Source organism: Apodemus sylvaticus, chromosome 20 (assembly GCF_947179515.1).
Source record: "Apodemus sylvaticus chromosome 20, mApoSyl1.1, whole genome shotgun sequence".
Taxonomy (NCBI): domain Eukaryota; kingdom Metazoa; phylum Chordata; class Mammalia; order Rodentia; family Muridae; genus Apodemus; species Apodemus sylvaticus.
The window spans coordinates 1,017,916-1,040,663 of NC_067491.1; the positions used below are offsets into that span (position 1 = coordinate 1,017,916).

Consider the following 22,748-nt stretch of genomic DNA (forward strand, 5'->3'; position numbering starts at 1 on the left):
GGTTAAGCGTGGAGACAGGAGACCCTGTCCCACAAAAGCAAAAGCACCGAAGGAGCCGAGTTGGACACGTGCCCTGCTCCCGGAGGCTCGTGGCTTCGACAGAGGGACTGAGCCGGTAGGAGAAGGGATTCTGTTTATTGGAACAATATACACAGTCACAGCTAGTTCCCGTTGGACTCCCACGTTCACCTGGGATCCAACTCCCCAGCGTGGGTTGGGGGATCAGCAGCTGTGTTTCTAGTCCAAGCTGGGTCGCTGGCCACAGGGCAGTCATGCCTGGATGTTCTGGCCTATCCATCCCAGCACTGCAGCCACTCGAGTGTAGACACCCGGGAAGTGGGGCCTGCCACAGCCGTAGCCCCAGCTGGTGACCCCAGTTAGCACCCATTGGCCAGACGGCTCCCTGCAGGCCAGGGGTCCCCCTGCATCACCCTGAAGGAGAGAGTGTTCTCAGACCAGCAGCCCTTGGGAGCAGGTGTGACTCCTGCAATCGCACCTCTCTGACGGGCACTAACAAGGACCCTGAGTAGGGGAGAGGCTGCCGAAGAGCCTCACTGTTGCCGTGTGGGAAATGGGTTCAGTGCCAACGGCACCGGCAGTGCCCCTACCGGGCCCTTGCCCGGAAGACCAGCATGTGCGCATGCGCACGTGCAGGCCGGAACTGGCTACTGAATGGCTATCTTCATTGTTTTCTGCTCCATTCCATTGACAAGGGGCCTTTCTGTGAACCTGGAAGTCGGTGGTGGCCAGGTCCCAGCTGTTCCCCCTGTTGCTACCCACACAGAATGGAGTTACTAGCGCACAGTCTATAAGCACAGCATTTTTTTTTTTAATGACTCCTGGGGATCTGGGCTCAGTGCTCCCATTTGCACAGCAAGCATCGCATACAACACGGTGATCTCTCTTTACTGAGACGCGTCTATGTGTTGTCTCTGAACATGCAGTTGTAAAATGTGATGTCCCCAGAGTCAGGTGGACTCGGGGAGACTTGGGCGGGCTCAGTTGAAGATGGCTTGTTGCATAAGCGTGAGGACCCAAGTTAAATCCCAAACCCCACGTAAGAAGCCAGGTGTGGCGAATGCTTGTGCTGAAGCCTCAGGAGATGAGACAGGACGATTCCTGGGATTCCCTGCCTGAAAGGACGGTGGTGCAGGACTTCGGGCCAGCCCGGGCTACATATATGTACTGAGAGAACCCCTGTCTCCACTCACCGAGCAGCTGTCCACGCCACCCTGCGGGAAGCCTGCACACAGCATACGGCTACTGATCTGCACTGGGTAGAAGCGGCGACATGTCTGTTCACTGAGAACCCTCACCGCGGCCTTCTGCAGCTGCCTTGCCATGGAGCCTGTGGGATCCGGGGAGTAGGTGTGGGTGGGGAAGGTCTCCAGCGCCCCCTCCGCTGCCGCGGCCAACACACGTGAGCCTACCTCCCTCGCGCAACGAGCCCCAGCCTGTGATGATGCAGCGCGCGCCGTCGGGGGGCCGCGCGGGACCCGGGAGGCAGATGGGTCGCACCAAGCGGCTGCGGCGCACGGGCCCCGCCAGCTCCAGCAGCGCCACGTCATAGTCCAGCGTGTAGATGTTGTAGAAAGGGTGACGATAGATGCGCGACACGCGTTCCAACTGGCCCTCCGCACTGCTCAGGAATGGAGAGCCCAGGAAGGCCGCCCACTGCATGGGGTCCCCGTAGCTGCAGGGCGCGTGCATGGGCAATGTCACGGCCCCACGCCTGCCCAGGGCACCGTCCCAGGGGAAATGGGTTGCCATGTCCCCTGCCCAACTCAGGCTCACCCAGCTGGGAGGGGTGTCCCTCTGAGGGACAACTGCCTCACACACCCTCTGGAGTATTGAATGTCAAGGCTCTGGACCCCCCACTAGATCAACTAATTAAAATGGGGACACCACACACACACACACACACACACACACACACACACACGAGTCCAACAACCACAAGTGTGAGGGAAAACTAGTAACCCCACTCATTTCTACTAGGGCTCTGGGTGCTCAGCCCTCCAGAGTGCAGTCTCCCTCCTGTCTTGGGATCTTCACAGCATGGGACAATCTGTCCCTTTCACCTTGTGACCGATAGGCACATGAGCACATCTTGGGGGTCGCTTAAGGGACCCTTCATGTCCAGGACCCTGCCAAGGAGGGACAGTGCCTTCTGTTCAGACTGGGGAAGGGCAGGTGGTCTCCTGCACCCGGGGCAGGACTCACAGGTCAAAACAGTGCGCTGCAGACAGAAGCCACCTCTCGGCCACCAGCACCGCCCCACACCGGTGCTCCCTGCGCCACAGCCACAGGCTCACTTGCCAGGGCCACTCCCCAAGCGACGCTGCGCTGCCGCCCACTATCCGGGTCAGGGCCCCGGGGGGCGCCAGGCCACAGTCTGTGGAAGAGTAAGTGAGGTGAGCCCGGTGCAGAGGGTCTTCCTCCCACCCGCCCGGAGGCCGGAACCCCAACCCGGTCCCCTGTGCCCCGTGGGAGGGGCAGCGGGTGGCTTCATATAACACCCAGCCGGCTCCGCTTTCCCAGTCACTGGCCACCACCTGGACATTAGGTCGGGTGTCCCTTTCTGATCCAGCCTCAACCAATACAAAAGGAGCCCGGGGAAAGCAAGACAACCAAGGCCTCATGGGAGGAATAGGAAATACAGGAGAGATTTCAGACGACCTCAGCCTGTGCTGCCTCCTTCCTAAAGTGAGCTCCGGAGCTGGAGTCGCGCCTTGGGGCCTCCCTGGGTTCCAGGCTTAGAGCTCCCAGGTTACCCCAAGTACCAGGGTCAAGGTCAGACTGCACTGCCGCCTCAGCTTGTAGTCCTGCCTCCGCTGCTTCAAGGCCACTCAGCACCTCCTCCACACTGCCTCAGTGGCTGGCCCAGCATGAAGATGTCACAGTGACATCAGGAGCAGCACCGACAGTAATGAAAGCGGTAAGAACGGTCTAGCCTAGGACCCTTTGGGAACTCACCCTGGGCAAGTGCCCCACAGAAGGGAGTCTCAGCTGGGGTACCTGGATGTGGGGGGGTACTTGTATGACAGTGGGAGGTAGAGGCAAACACACCCCCCTCAGCAGCTCTCCTGCCTGTCTTCCTGAGGGACCCCAGCAAGGGGACCCTATCCTTCTCTGGTCACACACTCACAGTGGCTAGGGGAAGGGCAGGGCGGTGAGGCCCGACCACGCCTCCTCGTGTCCTCACCTCTGCACACAGTCTACTTTTCCAAGCGTCTGTAAAGAGCTGAGGTTTTGAGACACTATCTCACTACACATGCAGCCAGAAAGGCCTTAAAGTCCAAGCAATTCTCCTGTCTCAGACTCCAAGACTTAAAGTGTGGGGTACCACACTCAAAACTGCAAAGGCTTAGCCAAGGTATTACTCCTCTCTCCAGGTGTGAAGGGCAGAGCCTCCAGAACAGGGCCAGACCACGCCCCCAGTCTCTCACTGAGGGATTCTGAGCAGAGTCCACCCTGGCCCGCCCAGCCCCTCTTGGAGGGCAGGATTCTAGGCAGACCTTTATCTCCAGCCTTACTGTTTGCTGATTACAAGTATTCTCATTGAGTTGACCATACTAGCCTTGAAAGGCCCTCACAGCACAGGCTGGCCTTGAACTTGTGATTCTCCCGTCAAACATCTAGAAGAACAGGAGTTCAAGGTCAGCCTCAGCTACTGAGTAGCTCCTAGTCCCATAGGGGACATGACAATACTAAAAGAAACAGAAGCTGGAGAGATGAGTCAGCCGGCATGGTTGAGTGCACACCTTTGACCCCAGCACAGACAGTGGCAAAGGCAGGCGGTTGGCTGGGACTTGCCAGCCGCACTGAAGCCCAGAGGCTGCAGGGGCACTGAGGTGCCCGGTGTCGGAGGAGCACTGAGTGTGACAGAGGGCAGCATTCATATCCTTGGTGGAGCGGGACACAGATGCCCTTTTCCGGCCTCTGCGCGCACAGGTGTGCATGCACAAGTGTGGAGATGTCAGCACACAGCTGCAAACATGGGGAAAGTGCGCCCTGCAGGCTGGGCAGGCTGCCACAGGACCCCAGCTCGTAAACGATGGGATGGTGTGTGTTACAGCACCACTGTGCTGTAACAGGGACCCACCGGAGTCAGCCTCTGTCACCATACCTGGCAGGTGAGAGTATATGGTGGTGCCCGGAGCGTTTGGGGCTGGTGTCTGTCCCCTGGTGGTGGTACTCCTGGCAGACAACGTCGTGTTGAGTGGTCTAGTGGTCACTCTGATGGTGGCCCTGGGAGTAGCAGGTCTGCCGGTGGTGGCCTCAGGGATAATGAGGCCATCTGCTGTGGTTCTGGGGGGCTTGCTGGGGGTGAGCCGTGTGCTGGAGGTGTGGGGATGAGCCATGGAGCTGGGGTCTGAGGACATGGCCTTCAGGATCCAGTCCTTGAGGCGCGTGATTCGTGCATATACACCGGGCTTCTTAGCTTGGGCACAGCCAATGCCCCAGCTCACGATGCCGGCCAGGTAAAAGACACCAGGAGTCTCCTCACATGCCAGGGGGCCACCAGAATCACCCTGCAGGAGGATACCAACAGGCCTTTTTGGGACACCATCCAAGAAAGAGAAAGGCTCCACTCCCGTTAGACATCAGGTTTCACGTTCAGGCGTGGCTGTGTGACCTTAGGCAGATCCCTTTGCGTCTCTGATCCTTTATCATTATTTTTTCCTGAGACAAAGTTTCTCTGTGTATCCCTGGCTATCCTAGAACTTACTCTGTAGACCAGGCTGGCCTCGAACTCACATAGGTTCACCTGCCTCCACCCCCAAATGCTAGGATTAAAGGCATGCACCACTACTGCCCGGCCATCAATTATTCTTGTTTTAACTTTTTTCAGTCCTGAGGATGGAACCTAGGGCCTCAAACACGCTAGACGCTTGCCACTGAGTTACCCCTGGAGCCCAGGTAGGAATGGAGGCATCCCTAGGGCACACACCTGGCAGGAGTCAATTCTGCCCTCCAGGAAGCCGGCGCAGAGCATGCGGTCAGTGAGGGAGAAGTTGTACAGGGCTCCACATATCTTCTGCTCTATGATGCCCACGGATGCCTTCTGTAAGATGTCGGGCTTGGCGGCTGCCAGGAAAGAGCACATCAAGCCGGGCCGGGCACTGTCTCTACCCCGAGGCCAGCCCGGCCCGGGCACTGTCTCTACCCCGAGGCCAGCCCGTAGAGCCCACAGGAATGTTTGCTTTGTTTTGTCTCAGACAGGATCTCACTGTGTGGCTCTGACTGTCCTGGAACTCACTGAGATCCTCCTGCCTCTGCCTCTCTGATGCTGATTAAAGGTGTGTACCCCACACCTGGCTTTCATAGGAATTTTCATTTCTCCTTGTGGGGCTGGGGTGGAACCCAGGACCTTTGCACATACTAAGCAACCCAACTCTTTTTTTGTTTGTTTGTTTTGTTTTTGTTTTTCAAGACAGGGTTTCTCTGTGTAGCTCTGGCTGTCCTAGAACTCATTCTGTAAACCAGGCTGACCTCGAACTCAGAAATCCGCCTGCCTCTGCCTTCCAAGTGCTGGGATTAAAGGCGTGCGCCACCACTGCCTGGCATGAGCCAACTCTTGAGTTCTTTAGGATCTCACTATGTAGCCCAGGCTGTCCTTAAATCTATGGTGTTCCTGCTTCTGTCCTGGAGTGCTGGGAAGACAGGTGTAGGCACCACTCCCCATTTTGACAAATCTGTCCGTAAAGGACTAGCAGAGTAGTGCTTGACCCCTTTGGGGTCACATGTCAGAGATCCTGGATATCAGATATTTGCATTACCATTCACATCAGTAGCAAAGTTATAGTTATGAAGTAGCAGCAAAATGACTCTGTGGCGGGGGTCCCCACAGCATGGCCTTTATTAAAGGGCTGTCCCAGCGTTGGGAGGGTTGAGAGCCACTGTGCTAGGGCATCTCTCAGCCACATGGAAGAAAAGTCTGTGATGCGCTATCCTGCTAGTGAATGGATGCGTAAGGGACTGCACAGCAATAAAGCACGGTTTTTCCCAGGCAGCCGGCTTCGTGTGAGGCCTGTGGGGCTAAAGGCCACTGGGTCAGCACCAACCTTCTTTTGCAGCCATGGTCAATGAATGTATGGCTCTTGTGCCAATAAAACTTTATTTATACACACAAATGAGGCCCATATGGAGACACCAGGAGACTGGGAGAGGCACTTAGGATGTGGGATCAGTGTGATGAGTGTTTAGGACCCAGGTGAGGGAAGCCAAGCTGCATCCCTCCCAGGCCAGGCCCCGGAGATCCCGGAGATACGGTCATCATCCCCTCTCTGGGACCTGCTCACCATTTCCCTCCTGCACGTTGCCCCAGCCTGAGATCATACACTTCCGGCCCACGGGGAACTTGTGGATGGCCAGGGGAAGACAGACCGGCTGGATGTATTTGTTGAAGACCAACGGCTGGACCAACTCCAGCAAGGCCACGTCAAAGTCCAGGATTCCAGGGTTGTAGCGGGGGTGCAGTGCCACCCTTCGCAGCCCCAGCTTCACGGGGCTCCCGCCAACACCCAGCAGGGACGCGGTGCCCAGGTGCGCGTGCACCTGCTCCACTTTGGTGCTGCAGAGACAGGACCGCAGGCGCTCCCACCCCGCACCCCGCACCCCAGGAAAAGGAAAGTGCCTTGCTTTTGCCACTCCAACAGAGACCCTAGCAACTTTATCAACGCTGTAGGTTACAGCAGATCAGAATCCCCCTGCTGTAGAGCCCGATGGTTGTGGTTCTGGGCAACCCCCATGTAAGAGCATTCAGGGAACAATATCAGCTTCCTGTTCATTGTCTGGTTTGGTTTGTCAGTTTTGAGCCTGGCTGACAGGAAAGCGTGGCACTAGCTAGTTGGCACTTGCTGCATGCAGCGAGGGTCTGCCATCGGGGTGCTTGGGAGGCCTTACTGGTTGAAACAGTGGGCGGCGGACAGCAGCCAGCGGTCACCCACCACGGTGGCGCCGCAGAAGTGTCTGGATCCTTCCTTCAGGCTGGCCTGCCAGGGCACCTCCCCAGATATGGCGCTGACCCCGCCCACAATCCGAGTGGACTTGTCCATTGCAGGTCTGGCCCCACACTCTGCCAGGAGAGAGGAGGAGGAAGGGTAGTCATCCGCTCCGGGTCACCCATTCTGGATCTAATCTACATACAGAGTAATTGGGGTGATGTCGCCCAGGGTGACAGGTTTGAGGGAAACCTCTATTTGCAGTGACTGAGATCCTCTGATGAGATTCACGGACCCACAATGTCACATCTACATGGTGGCAAGTGCCTGTCATCCCGGCTCTCAGAACCTGAGGCAGGGGGATTGTTCTGAGTTTGAAGTCAGTCTGGGGTACAAAAGATGCTGTTCCAGAAGGGTGGGAAGGAGAGAAGGAAGAGGGACAAAAGCAGGAAACAGGGCTGGCTGGGATAACTGGGGCTTTGACTTCAGCATCACAACATAGACAAAAAACAAGAGATTCAAGGCTGATAAAGCAGATATGTGCAGGAATGGGGATGGTGCCCTGCAGGACCACGCTGGTCACCGCGGAGACTCGGCCCCCCCAGCTCTCACAGGCACCTCACGTAACTTCCTGATGGCCTTGCAGGTCACTCTCACTATGCTGACCTCATTTCCCACGCACCTACATTATACTTTCAGTGAAGCCAGCAGTGGTGGCCTTTAATCCCAGCACCTGGGAGGCAGAGGCAGGAGAATCTCTGTGAGTTCAAAGTTTACTTGGTCTACATAATGAGCTTTGTTCTAGCCAGGCCTCATAGTGAAAAAATTTTTTTTCAAAAAAAATTTGGGCAGGAGTGATGGCTGAACAATTAAGAGCACTGGCTGCTCTTCCAGAGGACCCGGGTTCAATTCCCAGCACCCACACAGTGGCTCACAACTGTCTGTAAGTCCAAGATCCAACACCCTCATGCAGATACACATGAAGGCAAACACTAGTGCACACAAAATAAAAAATAAATATTTAAAAGCGTAAGATTAAAAGAAATGTCCTCCCAGTGGCCAACCTGTAACATGCGTGTTCATGGCTGACATGAATAATAAACTGCTAATCCCCTATTGATGGCTTTATGGCAAACATCAATAAACAGTTACTAGTTTCCCACCAAATGTCAAGACAGATGCCAACAATAAACTGCTGTCCTCCCATCAAGCTCTTTCACGGCAGACACCAATAATCAATCACCAATTTCTCACTGAGGAGTCAAGGCAGGTGACATTGGCAATCAATCACCAATCCTCCACTTACAGACATCCAGTCGAGGCACTAGCCACCAAGCAGTCTAAGCTGAGTTTACTCCCCCAAAAACCAGTGGTGGAAAGAGAAAACCAGTTCCTGCAAGTTGTCCTCAGGCACTTGCCCTCCCCCTCCATCTCCCTCCCCCCAACAAAATCAGTAATCAATTGTTAATCTCCCACAGTGTTAAGGCAGACGCCAAAGCCAATAGTTAATCACAGCCAGGCCTGGTGGCACACGCCTTTAATCCCAGGCAAAAAACAGGGAGATGTGTGTGAGTTCGAGACCAGCCTGGTCTACACAAAGAGTTAAAGGACCACTGCTCCGGCTACAAAGAGAGACCCTGTCTCAACATCCCCCTCCCCCAAACATAGTCAATCATCAGTTCCTCGTAGTCGATCACCAACCCCACACTGAGCATGTCAAGATTTCCATTAGATGCCCATCTTCAGCCAGGGTTGCATGGCAGACATCAATAATCAACTGAGCACTTGCTGAACGCCCCGCAGGCAGGAGCCAACGAGACAGGTGTGGATGGAGGCTCTATTAGCAATCTCTTTCCCACCAAGTACTTCGTGATTGCTGAGGTGAGGGGGGAACTGCTCTGACCCCGCCTGGGAGGGGGCACCTGCCTGGAATCCGGAATACCTTGTGGCTTGGCCGCAGTGCTGGGGTGCGGTGGCACAGGGCTGGGAGCAGCGGTGGTGTTGGGCACCCGGCTCTCAGGGCTGGTAGGCCAGGGAATGCTGGGGGTGGCAGGCACTGGAGCTGCGGTGGGGACCGCAGGCGCGTCACCTGTGCTGGTCACCTCCAAGATCCAATCCCGCAGCCTGGTGACCCGGGTGTAGACCCCTGGGCGCCGCGCTTCTGCACAGCCAATTCCCCAGCTCACAATACCAGCCAGGAAGAACCTTCCGGAAGGCTCCTCACAGACCAGGGGTCCTCCGGAGTCACCCTGGAAAACAAAGGCACATTCTCAGTTTGGGGACGGGGGGGGGCTGTAGGGGGCGTAGGGGGGATGGGGGGGGGACAGGGGGGTGGGGGATGGGGGTGGGACTCTCCGACTAAGTCGCCGGAGGCAGAGACAGCCCAGGGCGGGGCCTGAACCCTCTAACCACATGGGCTCATGGATAGGGCTGTACATAGAGACAGACGGGGGTTACTAGGAGGTCTGTGGCCCCATAGAGGGAACACCGGGGTAGGAGCACAGCAAAGAGCGCAAGGATAGCAAATGTGACGTCATTATCATGCGGGCCGGGAGCTGCAAGCCTTTGTGTAATTACTTATTTAGATCTCTATGTGGTGACCGGGCGGTGGTGGCGCACGCCTGTAATCCCAGCACTCTGGGAGGCAGAGGCAGGCGGATTTCTGAGTTCGAGGCCAGCCTGGTCTACAGAGGGAGTTCCAGGACAGCCAGGGCTATACAGAGAAACCCTGTCTCAGAAAAACCAAATCCAAAAAACCAAAAAAAAAAAAGATCTCTATGTGGTGAATATTTAGTCTGTGTTTGTCCTCAGTGCACCACTTTTATGCCCGGTGCTCTCAGAGGCCAGAAGGCATCGATCTCCCAAAACTCTTAACCACTGAGCCATCCCTCCTGCCCCAGCACTCAGGAGGCAGAGGCAGGCAGATGGATGTCTGTGAGTTCGAGGCCAGCCCAGTTTACAGAGGGATAGAGTCTACGGCAGCCAGGGTGACACAGAGAAAAATCTGTCTGGAAAAACCAACAAAACAAAATAAAAATATGCAGCGACTTGCGTGTTTAGAGAATACTGGTCATCTACTATGGCCCAGTTTCGATACTTCCGGCTCGGTTTCCTTTTGAGACAGGGCCTCAGGCCTTGAACTCCTGAGGGCTGGTTTGTTCCGCTTGCTTGTCCTCCAGAGGGAGGGGACAGAGGGTAACAGTTTTACCCTGGCAGCCTACCTGGCAAGAGTCCACCTTCCCATCCAGGTAGCCGGCACACACCATCCTGTCTGTGAGCGAGTGGCCGTACAGGCTGGAACACAGGCTCTGGTCCAGCAATTCCACCGTGGCCTTCTGAAGGACCTCTGGCTTCACCACTGCCCACAGAGCAACAGAGAAAAGCAGGTAAGAGTGCCGGAACCCCAGCAGCCACTTTGAGCCAGGAGACTGAATACCATTTCCTCTTTGGTTCTCAAGCTGCGGGGCCCACCTGACCCTCAGGCTGACAGCATGCCGGCATCCACATCTACTGAGGCGCTAACAGGCGCCAGGCCTCTGTTCCCCACACGCGCTGGCTGCACCGTATCTGCTTCTCTCCCCCACGGCCTAGGTTCCAACCCCGACTTGCCCGAGGGTGAACTCGCTCCACAGCACAACAGCTCAGCTCTGGATGAGACACCTTCACTACCTGCTGCCTTAGGATTATAGGCTTTTATTGTTTTCTGAGACACAGTCTCTTATAACCCAGGCTGGCCAAACTCACTTTATAGCGAAAGATGACCGTGGACTTCTGATCCTCCTGATCCTCAGATCTTAAATTTGGGGATGGCAGTTGTATACTACCAACTTTACTTTTTTTACTTTTTTTATTTTTTTGGTTTTTCGAGACAGGGTTTCTCTGTGTAGCCCTGGCTGTCCTGGAACTCCCTCTGTAGACCAGGATGACCTCGAACTCAGAAATTCACCTGCCTCTGCCTCCCAAGTGCTGGGATTACAGGCGTGCGCCACCACGCCCGGCTCATACCAACTTTAACTTTACAGAATTTCTTCTTACTTTTTCTTTACCAGAGGTATGGAACCCATAGGCTCCTCACTGGTTAGTTAAAAACTCCACCTCAGCCCCTCACCGCAGAATTCTAGGCCAAGGCTCCACCCTGACCACGCCCTAGCCCTGTTTTTAGTTTTTGAGAACAGGTATTTCCAAGGTCTCTGGACTGATCCCCTGCCTCAGACCCCCAGATTATGAGCTCGGAGGCAGGAGGCACCATTGCCCTGGTCATCTACTTTGGGGCTAGAAGGTCTCAGTTAGGAGTGCGGGGATGCGCGCAGCAGGCTTACAGAAGTCCTCCTTCAGGTAACCCCAGCCCGAGATCAGGCACTTCTTGCGCGGCGGGAAGACGTGCGTGGCCGCGGGGAGGCAGGCAGGCTGCACGTAGCGGCCGAAGGGCAGCGGGCGCGCCAGCTCCAGGACAGCCACGTCGAAGTCCGCCGTGTCCGCGTCATAGGCGGGATGCTTGGCGATGCGGAGCACGCGTGCGCGCACAGCGCTGGCCTCTGAACCGCTCAGGTGCACACTGCCCGCCTGGGCGGCCCACTGCGCAGGGTCCTGGAATCTGGGGAGGCCCGAAGGGGAGCTTAGAGGAGTAAAGTACAGACTCTTGTGGCCAAGCCTGCCTATCTGAGTTCAATTCCAGGGACACATATGGTGGAAGGAGAGATCTGCAAGTTGTCATGCACACACACGTACTCACACACCACGCACATGCATGCGCGCGCACGCACGTGTGCACACACACACACCAAGCACACTCAGGCATGCATGCGTATGCACACACATATACACACACAACACACCACGCACACGCAGGCACATACACACCACGTGCACACACATATGCACACGCACACACATACGCACATGCACATGCAAGCACACACACACCACACATGCGCACACACACACATTGCGGCACATACAGATGCTAAATAAAAGCTGAACAGGATTGTGCATGCACTTGACGCCGGCACATGGGAGACAAAGGCAGGCAGATCTGTGTGAGCTCAGGGCCAGCCTGGGCTACGCGCCTAGCAAGTTTCAGGATAACTACATAGTGAGAACTTGTCTCAAAATTAAACAAACAATAAATAAAATGAATACAGACTAGAATGTGGGGATGGATACCTGTAACCCCAGCACTCAGGAAGCTGAGGCAGGAGGATTATGAGTTCCTGGAAAGCCTGGGAAACCTAATGAGGCTTTGTCTTAAATATAAGCAATTAATTAATTTTAAAAGAGAAAAGAGGAGGGTGGAGAGATGGCTCAGAGGTTAGGAGCACTGACTGCTCTTTCAGAGGTCCTGAGTTCAAATTCCAGCAACCACATGGTGGCTCACAACCATCTGTAAAGGGCTATGACGACCTCTTCTGGAGTGTCTGAAGTCAAGTACAGTGTACTTACATATAATAAAATAAATAAGTAAATCTTTTTACTTGAGAGAGAGAGAGAGAGAGAGGAGGGTATGGAGAGATGGCACAGAGGTTGAGAGGGATGGACACTCTTGCAGAGGACCGGGGTTTGAGTCCGAGTGCCCACATACAGTGTGGGTCCAAACATCTCCAGTTCCAGAGGACTCAATGCCCACTTCCGTTCTCTATTGCTGTCAGGCATGCATATGGTGCACCAACAGACAGGCAAGCAAAACATTCATAGATGTAATTAAATAAACCAAAAGGGGGAAGAGAGGGAAAGAATCAAGAGTGGACTTTGGGAAAAGGAGGGAGTACGGAGAGACGCAGGTGGGTTGGGCCGAACCCTGGACTGGTGGCCCAGGCCAGGTGGCACTCACTCGTTGAAGCAGTGGGCAGCAGACACCAGCCACCTGGCACCGATGATGGTGGCACCGCAGAAGTGTTCGTGATTCTCCCGAAGGCTGACCTGCCAGGGGAACTCCCCGGGAGCAGCCTCCACGCCACCCACAATCCTGCCGGCCGACCTCCAGGCAGGCTGCCAGCCGCAGTCTGCAAGACACAGGATCACCAGCCCGGGCCATGGCAATCAGTCAGCGTCAGAGAAAAGGCTCAGGCCGGTGCCCGAGGGTGAAGGTCATGTGACCTATTGTTTATTTTTATTTTATTAATTTCTTTCTTTCTTTAAAAAATGTATTTATTGGGGCTGGAGAGATGGCTCAGCAGGTAAGAGCACTGACTGTTCTTCCAAAGGTTATGAGTTCAAATCCCAGCATCCACATGGTGGCTCACAACCATCCATAAAGAGATCTGATGCCCTCTTCTGGTGTCTGAAGACAGCTACAGTGTACTTACATATAATAAATAAATCTTTTTAAAAATGTATTTATTATGTATACAGCATTCTGCCTGCATGTACACCTGTATGCCAGAAGAGGATGTCAGATCCCATTACAGATGGTTGTGAGCTACCATGTGGTTGCTGGGACTTGAACTCAGGACCTCTGGAAGAGCAGGCAATGCTCTTAACCTCCGAACTAACTCTCCAGCCCCCTAATCTCTTTCTTTTAAAACAGACTCTTATTCCAGCCAAGCTGGCCTGGAGCTCATGATCCTCCTGCCTCACTTCCTGAGTGCGTTGATGCCTCTCCTGCATCACTGAGCCCTGCGGGGCACCTTCTTTTTTGTTTGTTTGTTTGTTTTTTGGTTTTTCTAGACTGGGTTTCTCTGTGAAACCCTGGCTGTCCTGGAACTCACTCTGTAGACCAGGCTGGTCTCGAACTCAGAAATCCACCTGCCTCTGCCTCCCAAGTGCTGGGATTAAAGGCGTGTGTCACCACTGCCTGGCTTGTGGGGCACCTTCTTTCTTTTTTTTTTTTTAAGATTTATTTATTTATTTATTTATTTATTATTTGTAAGTATACTGTAGCCACCATGTGGTTGCTGGGATTTGAACTCAGGACCTTGGGAAGAGCATGTGGGGCACTTTCTTGATTAGTAATGGTTGCTGCTGCAGGGCCAAGCCCACCGTGGGTGGTGCCAACCCCTAGGCTGCAGATCCTGGGCTGTAATGGGAGAGAGCAAGCCCAGGCTACCTCCATCCTCTGCTTAAGTTCCTGCCCTGCCTTCTCAGGAGGGACTGGGAGCTAAAATATGCAGTTTCCTATCAAGTAGCAGAAAGCAGAGGAGGCCCCTGTGCCGCCTCCCTGTGCAGCCTAAGAACACTGGAAACATTGTGATAAAATACTACATATTGTCTTCACTTCTTGCTTAGATCTGAGCAATCCTTGATCCTGGCAGCACAGAGCTCTAGGCTCCCCAGCCCCTGCTTTCTCTGAGGACTGTCCCCTCCAGGCACCGTCACACGTCTCCCTTCCCCCTCCCAGCCCGTGGGCCATGCTCACCACGCACCCAGGCCACACAGACACTGACCGCACTGTGCCTCATCAGAGCCGTCGGAGCAGTCCGCCCTGTCGTCACACTCCGGGTTCTCTTTGCTCACGCACTGACCGTCCTGACAGGAGAAGGCATTCCCTGGGCAGTGACCTGGGGACAGAGAACCAAGCTGGGGACCCGGAGAACCTCCTCTTTGCAGAGGCAGCAACCTGCAGGTATGTGTGTGTGTGTGTGTGTGTGTGTGTGTATGACCTGCAGGAGACCTCTAGGTAACTTCACAGTGTGAGAATCTCTGTTAGCTTTTTGCTTATCTCTGAAGACAAAGACAGGGCACGTGTGAGACATGAGTGAGTGTGTTTGTGTGTGTGTGTGTGTGTGCATGTGTGAGTGTGTGCATGTGTGTGTGTGTGCACGCATGCCCGTGAGACAGGATCTCTCTGTGTAATCTTGGATGGTCTGAAACTCACTTTACAGACAAGGCTGGCCTTGACCTCACAGAGGTCCAATGCCCACCTCCCAATTGGCCCGATTACAGGCTTTGTTCTTACAATAGAATTCCATCACCTTCTGTGATGGCTGCTCTTAATGGTCTACCTCGTGCAATCTAGAAACAGTCTGGAGACTCTGCTCATCTGACAGGAAGTGGGAGCCCCAGTGGTCACCTCTCTTTGCTTCCTGACTGGGGACTCCTCCTCTAGCTCCTGCCGCCACTCCCTCCCCGACATTACCTTGGCCTTCTGAACTGTGGCCAAGGTAAGCCCTCCCTCCCTTAAGTTCCCTGCATCAGGTGTCTTGTCACAGTAAGAGGGTGACAGAGAAAAACATAAAAATAAATAAATAGTGGCTGGGGACAGGAGCGTACACTTTAATCCCCGGCACTCCGGAGGCAGAGGCAGGTAGAGCTCCGAGTCTGAGGCCAGCCTGGGCTACAGAGTGAGCCCCTGCCTTGGATAAACTACCCAACAGCACACCCTGCTGCAGAGCCTAGCTCCTCGGGATCACAGCTCTTCCCAGGGAAGCCAGAGGCCTGCAGGAACTGCACACAGGCTTGCCGAGAGAAGCTGAGGGGGGCTGTCCCGGAAGCTGAGGGGCCCAGGCCAGTCCTACCTGACTTTAGGTCCCTCTCCGTCACCGGACCTTCACACCTTCCTGAAGCAGAACAGACAAAGCCAAGTGAGAGGCAAGCGATGGTTCTTGCCTGTTACTGAGGCTGAGGGAGGAGGATTGTGAAGCTGAGGTCAGCCTGGGCAGTAATGAGGAGGTCCTCTCTTGCTCCCTCTCCCTAAAAGGTCAACTGTGTTGAGTGCTGGCTCTTCAGGGCATCTGCTGCAGGCCGGGGCACAGCCACCACCACCGTAGCTTGGCTGGTGAGGGGACAGCGCTGAAGAGGCCCACGAGGCCGGCAGCCGCTGTCAGAGCAGGAGCACGCCTGCCACTGAGGAGTTTCCTAGAAGATGGACTGAAACGGTGTCTGTGAGACCTCAGACATCATGTCAGCGGCAAGGGACAGTGAGGTCAAGTCACAAGCATTTAACAGCTGAAAGGTCTGACCTGGTTTCTAACCGCCCCTCCCAATCTTTGCCTCAATCGATCTGTAAACCAGGCTGGCCTAGAACTCAGAGATCTGCCTGCCTCTGCCTCCCAGGTGCAGGGATTAAAGGTGTGCGCCACCCCTGAATGGCCAGTTTTTGTTTTTTGAGACAGGGTCTTATTATGTTGCCCAGGTGGGACCCCAGTTCCTGAAGAGGCTGTGGAGATAGGACTGTAGCCCAGGATAGCCTACATGAAAGCTGTACTTGAAGCTAATATACTCACTCACTGGGGTGCCTGTTAGCAATAGGTAGCTCTTGTAGGGAGGATGTAGCCACCTGTGTTCTCAGACTAATTGTGTTACCCAAGAACCTGTTTGCAGTGTCCCAGGAGGAGGCTAAAGGAAGCCCCTCCCCACACTCCCCATGGCTCTGATTGAGAAATAGATTTGCCAGCAGCCAATGGCTGGGCAGGGAGACAGAGGTGGGGCTTTTAGGATTCCCGGAGAAAGGAAGGAGAGGGAAAGCGGAGAGTGTGCAGTAAGAGGGGCATAGGACTGACCACACCCTGAAGGAGCAGGAGGGCGAGACCGAAATGCAGGTGCAAAGGGAAAGTGGCCCCATGGGAGAGCAACCCAGAAGGAACCAGGGCAGCAAAGATACAATGTAGCAGGGCAGTGGTGGTGCACGCCTGTAATCCCAGCACTTGGGAGGCAGAGGCAGGTGGATTTCTGAGTTCCAGGCCAGCCTGGTCTACAGAGTGAGTTCCAGGACAGCCAGGGCTACACAGAGAAACCCTGTCTCGAACCCCCCCCCCCCAAAAGAAAATGCTTTAAGAATTAACAATTAACGAATATTGGAGGGGAGTGTTAGCCACAGGCAGGTTCCAAGTGCCCAGCCACTGAGCATATTAAAAACAAGCCAGCGCACGCGCGCGCGTGTGTGTGTGTGTGTGTGTGTGTATGTATGTGTGTATGTGTGTGTGTGTATGTGTGTATGTATGTATGTGTGTATGTGTGTGTGTGTATGTATGTGTGTATGTGTGTGTGTATTTGTGTATGTGTGTGTATGTATGTGTATGTATGTGTGTGTGTGTGTCTATCTGTCTGTCTGTCTTTCACTGGTGAATCCAGAGCTCTAGGGCAGGTGCAGACATATTAAATAAATACTTATATCAATACAGGAGGAGATGTTATTGTGCACAGGAGTGGCTCACATCCCCCGTGGGACAGACTGAGATGGCTTAGATATAATTAATTAACTAGTATTTTTGAGACCATTTCTCTGCGTAGCCTGCTATATTGGAGCCCACTCTGTAGATCTGGTCTCACACTCATAGAGATCCCCCTGCCTCTGTTTCCCGAATGCTGAGATTAAAGTATGTGCCACCACGACCTGGCTAGATATTTTAAATTAATTTATGTGTGGGGTGTTTTGCATGTTTGTACCCGAGAGGGCACAGGATCCCCTGGAGGTGGAGCAACAGGGGCTTCAGGCAGCGATGTGGGTGTTGGGAACGGAGCCCAGGATGTCTCCAAGAGCAGCTGGTGATCTAACCACCGGGACCCCTCTCTAGCCCTAGGTCCCTTGAATTATATCACACACTTCAGAACAGGTCCATCGGAACGTGTGACTCGTTTAGTTCTGGTATTTTCTGATTTGTTTTTGGGACCACAGTGAACCCAGGATGTCTAGAACCATGTAAAAAAAATAGTCCATGACGGTGCGGGTAAGACATGTACCCTGCAGCAGAGGGTGTGTGAGCCTGTGTGTCTCCCTCCTTCCATGGGGTGGAGTTTTTAAATTTTGAAGTTCTTTGCACTTTGAGCAATGCACCACTCCCAACCACCCCTGGTCTCCCAGACCCACCAGCCACCCACCTCCTGTGAGCTCGACTGACGTGATGGTGCCGTAGGCAGCCAGGGCAAGGCCTTGCTCCTGCAGCCTCGCCTGGACTCCTTTCTGCAAGATGTCTGCTTCCTGCTCCAGGCTCAGTGGCTGGAGGGTTCGGAGCATAAAGTGTAGCCGAAAATGCACAATCACACTGGAATTGCCATCCCTGCGACAAAGGGCAGAGGGCAAGCTTACCACTGTGAATTTCCAGAATCTTCTGGAAGGTTCTGGAATTATTTATAATCTTCTGGCATCTCCAAAATGTCTACCAAGGTTGCTACACCCTCACAGAGACCACAACTCACCTGTAACTAAGCACTGTGCAGCCTGTGCAGCTCGATTCTAACTCTGTTTTTTGGAAACTACTCACAAACTGCAACAGAAATGAGAGCATTGAAGCTATAACCACAGAGAGACAACAGGACCACAGCCAGAGATCAGGTCATGTGGAAAACACTCTTCTGTCAATAAATTAACAAATGCAGTGCAGTTAAGGCACATAGTGGAATATTATGCAGCTGTGGAAAAGCAGACAAGAATATATGCTACTTCCAGGTTATAACCACAGAGACTTAAAGCAATGTCTGTTTCAGGCACATTCACAGCTGCACAGATCAGAGCAACTGAGAGGTAGGAACAGCTGCGTGTCCATAGAGATGGATGGGTGGGGGAGGGGAGATGGATGGGTGGGGGGTAGAGGATGGGTGGGTGGGGGGAGGGGGGATGGATGGATGGATGGGGGTGGGGGAAGGATGGGATGGAGGTGGGTGGGGGATGGGGATGGGTGGGGGGAGAGGGATTGATGTATGGATGGAGGATGGCGGTAGATGGGGGAGGGGGGTGGATGGATGGGGGTGAGGGGTGGATGGGGGTGGGGAATGGATGGATGAATCGGGGTGTGGGGGATGGATGGGGGTGGGGGATGGATGGGTGGGGGATGGGGGATGGATTGGTGGGGTGGAGGATGGGTGGGTGGAGGATGAGGGATGGGTGGGTGGGGGATGGGGGAGGGATGGATGGGGTGGGGGAGGGATGGATGGGGGAGAGGGGATAAAGGGATAGGGGATGGGCGGCAACCTCCCCTTCTCCGGAGTCTACCCAGCCGACCCCCCCTCCAGGCCCCAGCTGTACTTGCCAGCGTCTGCAGAGCAGGCGTGAGCAGGCGGTACAATTCAGAGTTCTCCTGCTGCAAAGAGCTGGTGAACCGGATCCCGAGTAGCTCTGCCGCGTGCTCCACATGGGCGCCCTGCACGGAGAGGAAGGCTGCGGACAAGACCGGTGCCTGGTGAGACGCTGCACTGTGGGCCTGGGGCTCAGCGCCTCCTGCACCTGCCGAGCCTCCGTCCACAGGCAGGACCTGACTCCCCTAGGTTGGCCAGCGTTGTGCCCTTGCTGAAGGCCGTCCCGAGGACTCCCAGAGACAGTAGGCGACTTATAGAAGCCAAGTGACCTGGGCTGTCCCCAAAGTCAGCTTCCTTGACTTGAGTCAATGACATCACAGGTGAGAGTCCCCAGGGGGCCTTGCAGTGTCACAACCTCCTTCCTAGGATGGGACAGAGATTCCTGCAGAGGACAGAGTAGGCCAGCACACACAAGAATCATTGTTCAGTTTACCCAGAGGCACACTCCGCGCCTGCAGGAGTTTGTGGCACAGGTGAACATCACGTCATCAGATCCCCTCTTCTCCCCCTTCCCTCCATCATGTGCTTGAGGCGATGTCTCCCAGTAAACACAGAGGCTTGCAGTTCTGCTAGGACGACCAGCCAGGGAACCTGAGGGAGGAGCCCGTGTCCTTGGCTCTGAAATTACGAGCGCCCGGTGACCACACCTGTTTTTTTCCTGGGCGGGGCTGGAGACCCTGATGCCTAGCACAGTAGCGTCTGTGGGCGGGGCAGTCTCCCAGCCCCTCTTCTCTTTACTCTTTTGAACCAGGGGTTTGCTCTATAGGCTGTGGTGACTTGGATATTACAACTGTCCTGGCCCTGCCTGTGCCACCATATCTCCTAAAAAAAGTTTCTGAATCTTTCCTCAGTTTCCCCCCTCAGGAGACTGCCATGTAAACGCTGTGCCATCAGGGTATTTAAGACGAACATGAGGGGCTGGAGAGATGGCTCAGTGGGTAAGAGCACTGACTTGTCTTCCAGAGGTCCTGAGTTCAAATCCCATATGGTGGCTCACAACCATCTGTAGTGGGATCTGACGCCCTTTTCTGCTGTGTCTGAAGACAGCTAGGGTGTACTTACATATAATAATAAATAATAAATCTTTAAAGCAAACAAACAAAACAAAAGAGACCAACATGAGCCCCTTAGCAAGTCTTAACTACAGACAAAAATTAAATTAGGGGCTGGAGAGAGAGCTCAGTAGTTTGGACTGGACTTCCCAAAACCAACAGCTCACAGCCTCCTATGATAGCAGCCCCAGTGTGCAGTGTGCCGCGCCCTCTGCCGACTGCCATGGGAACTGCATGCATACACCACACAGGCACACATGCGAGCAAAGGGCTCATACACAGAAACTGAAAAAAAAAAATTAAAAGATTTATTTATTTATTATAACTACAGCATTCTGCCTGAATGTCTGCCCGCAGGCCAGCAGAGGGCGTCAGGTCCCATTACAGGTGGCTGTGAGACACCATGTAGGCCAGCAGAGGGCGTCAGGTCCCATCACAGGTGGCTGTGAGCCACCATGTGGGTGCTGGGAATTGAACTCAGGACCTCTGAAAGAGCAGCCAGTGTTCTTTACCTCTGAGCCATCTCTCCAGCCCCAGAATTAAAATTTAAAAACAAAATAATCTGCCAGGAAGTGTTGGTGCATGCCTTTAATCCTAGCCCCCAGTGGACAGAAGCACACAGATCTCTAAGTTCGGGGCTAGCCTGGTCTGCAGAGCTTCTGTACAAACAGAGCTACACAGAGAAACTCTGTCTCAAACAACAACAACAACCTAATTAACAATAGAAGCAAAGGGTGCGAATGCTGGGGTCTCAGGCATCCCTTGGGATGGGTTTGTGGATACATGGGTAGAGGAATCGTCCCAACAGGCTGCGTCACTGCTCAGTGGGTAGAGAACTCCCCAGCAGGCACGCGCCCTGGGTGGTGCACACCTCTAGTCCCAGCACTTTGGAGGATGAGACGGGGACCAGGAGTTCAAAGTCATCATCAGCTGAAAGCGTCTGAGGCCAGCGCGGCTGTGTGAGACCTTCTCTTTCTTGAAAGAAAGAAAGAAAGAAAGAAAGACAGAAAGAAAGAAAGAAAGAAAGAAAGAAAGACAGACAGACAGACAGAAAGAAAGAAAGAAAGAAAGAAAGAAAGAAAGAAAGAAAGAAAGAAAGAAAGAAAGAAAGAAGAAAATCCCTCAAAAATGATCACAAAATGCCACTTGGACTGACAGGAAGACCTCCAAGAGGTGGCGCAAGGGAGATAAGAATGTCACCGCGAATGACAGGCGCAGCCACTAGGGGCAGCAGTCAGTCAGCCACGTCAGGCTGCCCTAACCCAGAAGACCCAGAGAAGTGTAATAAATACAGTTGGGGACTGTAAAGCAATTATCAGTCTATTCTTTTTATCTTTTATTGAGACCGTGTTTCTCTGTGCAGCCCTGGTTATCCTAGACTCTCTATGTAGACCAGGCCAACCTCAAACTCACAGAGATCCTCCTGCCTCTGGGTCCTGAGGGCTGGGATTAGAAGGTGTGTGTCACCACTGCCAGGACAATTTTGCTTTTTTCCACACAAGAAAGTTTCCCAGTTGGTGCCCATTATCATGGTCTCACAGAATAACCATGCTAACAGGCTGGCTGTGGCTGCGCCTACCCCTCACAGGGGCTGCTGTAGTCCTGCCTGACCGGGAAGGCCGGACCCTCTTGCTGCAGGCTCCCTAGTGCTGCCTCAAGGGGCTGTCAAAACTGTCACATGAGCCAGGCAGTGGTGGCACACGCCTGTGATCCCAGCCCTTGGGAGGCAGAGGCAGGTGGATTTATGAGTTCGAGGCCAGCCTGGTTTACAGAGCGAGTTCCAGGACAGCCAGGGCTACACAGAGAAACCCTGTCTCAAAAAACAAACAAGGAAAAAAAAAAAGACCCTGACACATGTCTGCTCCCTCCCTATTGGACCACAGGGCTGGCCGACCACCCCTTCTGGTCACCCACAGTGACCTCCTGCCCACCTGCCTGGCACATTCCTGGCCTCATAACTTGTCCTTGCGAGCTCTGGCTCTGGCTAGAAGGTCAGTCCTTTGACACTCGGATGTCACTTTGCATGGTCCCTACCCCAAGGACCCAGGCCTTCCTCCTGCCACTTACCCGAAAGGACTCCTAGGGTCAGGATGGCCAAGCTGATGGCCACCACTACCATGACAGCCGTTCGACAATGGCCAGAGTCTGGAGCAGGGACAGGGGCATCCTTTGTCACCTCTGGCACAAGCTGTAAGTCCGGTACAGTGGGCTCCATAGCTTAGCAAAGGTTAGCTCCAGCTATAAATAAATAAATAAATAAATAAATAAATAAAGACGAAGGGCTTGTCTGACATTCATCCACCTTTGGCTTGCAGCAGACAGGACTGAGAGGACAGGACAGGCCCAACCTAGCCACTGTAGCCCTGTCTGCCTAGGGCACGAAGATGAAGGCTCCATCCAGAAGCCAGAAATAAAAACGTCATCAGTGTTGGAGTGTGAGAGATGGGTCAGTGGCTGGAGCACCTGCTGCTGTCACAAAGGACCCAGGTTTGATTCCCAGCACCCATATGGTGGCTCACAACCACCTCTAAGGCCAGTTCCAGAAACTGGTGCCCCCTTCTGGCCCCTGAGGGTAGTGTGCTCACATGCACACAGACACATACTTGATACTAAGTATTCCTAAAAAAACCGAGAGCGCCCAGGTGCATATATGCGATGTCACACACAGCAGACACAGTTCCATCGCTGAAGTTTGTCCCTGAAATCCTTATGTCCCTCATGTTTATATCAGACTCCAGGGACGCTGCGGAAACCTCATCAGTGCACACCTGTGGTGTCAGACTTGACAGCAGTCAAAGGATGG

General features: G+C 54.0%; 1 protein-coding gene across 2 annotated transcripts; it reads right to left on the reverse strand.

Annotated features, from left to right (window-relative positions):
* Positions 1–256: 256 nt before the first annotated feature.
* Positions 257–22,160, reverse strand: Tmprss9 (transmembrane serine protease 9). Of its 2 annotated transcripts, XM_052165371.1 has the most exons (18): positions 22,013–22,160; positions 18,848–18,975; positions 18,018–18,085; positions 17,700–17,878; positions 15,398–15,439; positions 14,327–14,440; positions 12,775–12,946; positions 11,267–11,541; positions 10,169–10,305; positions 8,890–9,196; positions 6,910–7,081; positions 6,306–6,577; positions 4,955–5,091; positions 4,130–4,535; positions 2,224–2,395; positions 1,431–1,693; positions 1,212–1,348; positions 257–432 (listed from the first exon to the last, which is right to left on the reverse strand). In XM_052165371.1, the coding sequence occupies exons 1-18, from the start codon at positions 22,158–22,160 to the stop codon at positions 271–273; spliced, it is 3,291 nt and encodes a 1,096-aa protein (XP_052021331.1). In that variant the 3' UTR covers positions 257–270. The 2 variants fall into 2 exon arrangements, with proteins under 2 accessions (XP_052021331.1, XP_052021332.1); XM_052165372.1 differs by lacking the exon at positions 18,018–18,085 and having other exon boundaries at positions 17,700–17,845; positions 18,849–18,975.
* Positions 22,161–22,748: the final 588 nt, after the last annotated feature.